Source organism: Cyprinodon variegatus, unplaced genomic scaffold (assembly GCF_000732505.1).
Source record: "Cyprinodon variegatus isolate N-32 unplaced genomic scaffold, C_variegatus-1.0 Scaffold1820, whole genome shotgun sequence".
Lineage (NCBI taxonomy): Eukaryota > Metazoa > Chordata > Actinopteri > Cyprinodontiformes > Cyprinodontidae > Cyprinodon > Cyprinodon variegatus.
In genome coordinates, this window is record NW_015152273.1 from 25,468 (window position 1) to 29,254 (window position 3,787).

The 3,787-nt window shown below is 37.3% G+C and overlaps 1 protein-coding gene across 1 annotated transcript in view; it reads right to left on the bottom strand.

Annotated features, from left to right (window-relative positions):
• Window positions 1–2,664: 2,664 nt before the first annotated feature.
• Window positions 2,665–3,787, bottom strand: part of LOC107104620 (solute carrier family 22 member 7-like) — a 19,604-nt gene continuing 18,481 nt past the window's right edge. The window contains exons 9-10 of the mRNA XM_015404658.1: window positions 3,273–3,479; window positions 2,665–2,864 (exon numbers count right to left, since the gene is read on the bottom strand). Of these exons, the coding sequence (XP_015260144.1) occupies window positions 2,807–2,864; window positions 3,273–3,479 (265 nt within the window). The 3' untranslated portion in view covers window positions 2,665–2,806. The remainder of the gene's footprint in view (window positions 2,865–3,272; window positions 3,480–3,787) is intronic.

Genomic DNA, 3,787 nt, shown 5'->3' on the forward strand with positions numbered 1-3,787 from the left:
GAGGTGTTCGTCTTTTTTATTCAAACATACCGGTAATAGTTTTTCCACAGTTTTTTGGTTTTAATCGGGTTGGAAGTTGTGTTTAACCAATCGTTTGGCCAAACTGACCTCATTCGGCAACGTTTTTACCCAATATATATTTTTACTAGGGCAAACCAATGCAAAGTAGTCTCATCAGCCAAAATAATTTAGTGTAATCGCTATCAAAAGCCAGAGGCGGGTCTTGAACCATCAACCTATAGAGTGGAGCTTATGTCTGACAGATCACACCACTGATGTGCAAAATATCAATAGGGAGAAAGTACTGATTAATACTGAGCTGTTTTCCTTATTTTCCATCTCTTCTCTCCAAACTATACGTTTGCTTTCAGATTTAGATATAATTTTACTGGCATATCAATATCTTCTCCTCCTTAGCCAACCCACCTGCTCTTTCATTTCCCAAAATACCTCCAGCAGGAGTCCAAACTAAAATGACATCTTTATTTTGTTCACATATTCTATGATGACCAGCATTCACCTCATAAATGCAGATAAATCAATCAAAGCTGATTAAAGGACTCTGCCTCTTCTCACTGCAAGCACCTGAACGTCTCCAAAGTGTTCTGACCTGACACCCTAAAGTGCCACCTAAGTTCCATATACAGTCAGTCTATCATACACCTAGATTTAATTCAGAATTCTGAGATTATGGTTAGAATTCAGACTTTTTTTCCCATATCAAACTCAAATGAAAGAAAAACTCAGTAAGTTTTTTCTTATTTTTATCCAGTGGCCCTAACCTTCTTGCATACTGTCCTACTCTGCCTATTGACTAAACATATCATTTGACTTTTCTCTTGATCTCATTTTTTATTTTCACATTTAAATCTATAACATCTTGCCATATATTTCAGCCATCTCCATACCTGACTCAATACTGCTTCATGGTGAATGCAGCTCAAGTAACTAATTTAGTGCTATATTTATCTTACAGGAAATACTATAGATCTTCCAAAACATTGCTGAGTACATTGGTGAAAATAAACATCATTGATAAAACAATTGATATTTCTCACAAACACTAACCTCTGATATTGTCTTATAATAAGTGTTTCAACTAAAATAACAAAAAAAGACAGACATGTTCTTCCAACATGCAAAGGATACCATTTTTATTTTTTTTTCTTCACACAGAATAATCCTTTTACTTTCTGAAGTATTCAGAAAAAACAATTTCTTGAACAGCAGCCATGAAGAGCTTTCCAGTCTCCGCTTCTTTTAACGTTTCCTCAGATTAACATTTCTGCTTGTTTTTATTAACCATACTGCTGTCATGGAGAGATGCTAACTTCATCAATAATGATTGTGGCTGTTTTTGAAATAACAAAAACAGCCACATGTACGTATGTAAACCCAGGGTGTTTTTTTTTTCATGTATATTTCTATTTGTTCCCGCTTCAGACGTTTTTTCTGTCCTCAGATTCAAACAGATGTGAAAGAACGGTAGAGGAGCGGCTCTGGGGGGTTTAAAGCTCTAATTGGGCTTATTTTCATTTACAAGTGAATCAAATAAATCCTCAAATCCCACATAATGTTCTAACAGAACACATTTATTTCATGGTTATTTTCTAGCCCAGAAGATTGAGCTTAATCTAAAGTTATTCTGTTAATAAATGATCATTTTTAGAACAAAACAAAAATAAATGTTGGTTAACTGTGTATAAAATTTGATAAGTATAGAGTTTAATGGAACAGCTGGAGTGTTCTGAGAGAGTTTAACCCTTTCTGCTCTGGCCGACTCAGTGGATAAGGAAACAGAAACAGGGGAAAACAGATTTAAATCAGATCTCTGTTAAACCAGCTAATGCATTTACTGAGACCATCCAGTATATAAATGTTTTTTTTTTACATCACATGTGAACCTTCCCTTACATTTGTCTTGTCCTCCTAACTGGTTTTCCAGTGGACTGGTTTCATGTGTATACTGGCCCCATCTAACTGCACTAAAATGTGCTGCATGCTTTTTTTTTTAGCATGACGACTGCGAGTTTAATTAAAAACGTATATTTTTATTACTGTATGATGGAACCTTATCATTAAGCTGGAGCTGGGATTTTTGTGTGTGAAGGAAGGAAATGATCTTAATCGATTAGTTCAGCCAGAGCTCCTCTCACCACCTGAATCCACCAGTCGCACAAATCAAGTATTTTATTTTGGTCCATGTTGCTCCGTCCACCTGGAGCCTTTGGCTCTCTCCTTTTTTAACAGACAGACACACTGTGATGACCTCTGCACCAACTCTCAGCTCAAATGGCTAAATGTAAGAGTTTAATTTAAATATATAAAAAAAAATCAATGCTTTTTTGCATAATCCAATTTAAATAATGAATAAATTATGTATTATAGATGAATAAAATAAATAATAACTACAGCATAAACACTTTCTAATGACATTATGACAGCCTTGCATTGCCCGGCCAGCCCTGACTGTCAGCAAGTAAGGAACATTCATAAATTTTCAAACCATTTATTAACTCTTTTTGACATTGAAGATTTAAAATTAGGGGATTCTTATAATAAAATGCATAATTTCTTATTTGATTCTGCAGTGGGACAACTGCCTGTCTGCCAGCATGTAAAACCAGAATGTTTTACTGTGGTGTAATTGGCACCTGGCAGTGATGATAAGGTAAAGAAGTCTAGCTGTAAAGGTGTAAAAGTTCCAATGAAAATCGTAAAGCACCAATGAGGTTAAAGTGTCCAGTGATGAGGAGGATCTGTGTTCTGATGAGGAGGAGCGACCTGCAGCTCTGTCTTCTTTACTTTATGACTTCAGCTCAGTCTCTTCCTCCCCGCCGCCCGCTGCGCTGCCTGGTATGTGCCTGCAGCCAAAGGTAGAATCAAATTAAGAAGGGAAATCCCATTTGGGAGATTTTATCACCATCTATTTATTTTTAAATCCTTTTTTTTAAACGAGGTCATTCAGGGTTTGGGCTCTCTGATATTTTAAGCTTTACATCAGAGCTTTACACACTACCTCTGCTTTTCATTTCCTCACCTCTTTCTCAGGGTTAACCTGGAGGGAGGAACAGTCAGGGATAATGAGCCCGGTCACACGATTCTCCTTTAACCAGCATGCAGTCCTCTGTGTCTTTCTTTCTCCCACTTTGAACTCTACGTTCAAACTGTCATTTCTTTTCCTTCCTCTGTAACTATCCTGGTGTTTTTCATAGCTTATTGTGCTAAGCTGGCCATCAGACATTCCTGAATACTTTGCCTTCTGCATTTACCTTCTCTCCTCAACATCAAAAATGTTTTCTGGCAGATGGATGTTGAGAGTTTCTGGGAGCAGAAAGACCAAGCTTCCGCTGATGATCCCAGTCCCAGCGAAGATCACGGGAGGCAGGAGAAGCCAGACGTCATCCAGCAGCATTATCATTGGGGCTAGGGAACTTCCAAAGCGACAGAGACAGGAGGTGTAGCCTATACCGCATTGCCTGGCCCATAAAAAGAACAAACAGAATATATTTGAGCATGTTACAAGTTGATTTATTTTGACACTTTCCTTTATTCCTTTAATACGCAACCACTCTCAAACTCCTGGTAGAACACCCAGTTTCCTCATTTAAATCGGACGGACCAAACCTGTTCGATAATTTATTCCTTTTGCATGCAAACGTTGAAGATGATACTACTTACTGCACAGGCAAATTAGCACTCTTAATTTCTGTTAATAGCTTCACCTTTCAATTCATTGCAGTTTATTTCTATAGCACTTTACATCACATGTCATCTCAAGGCACTT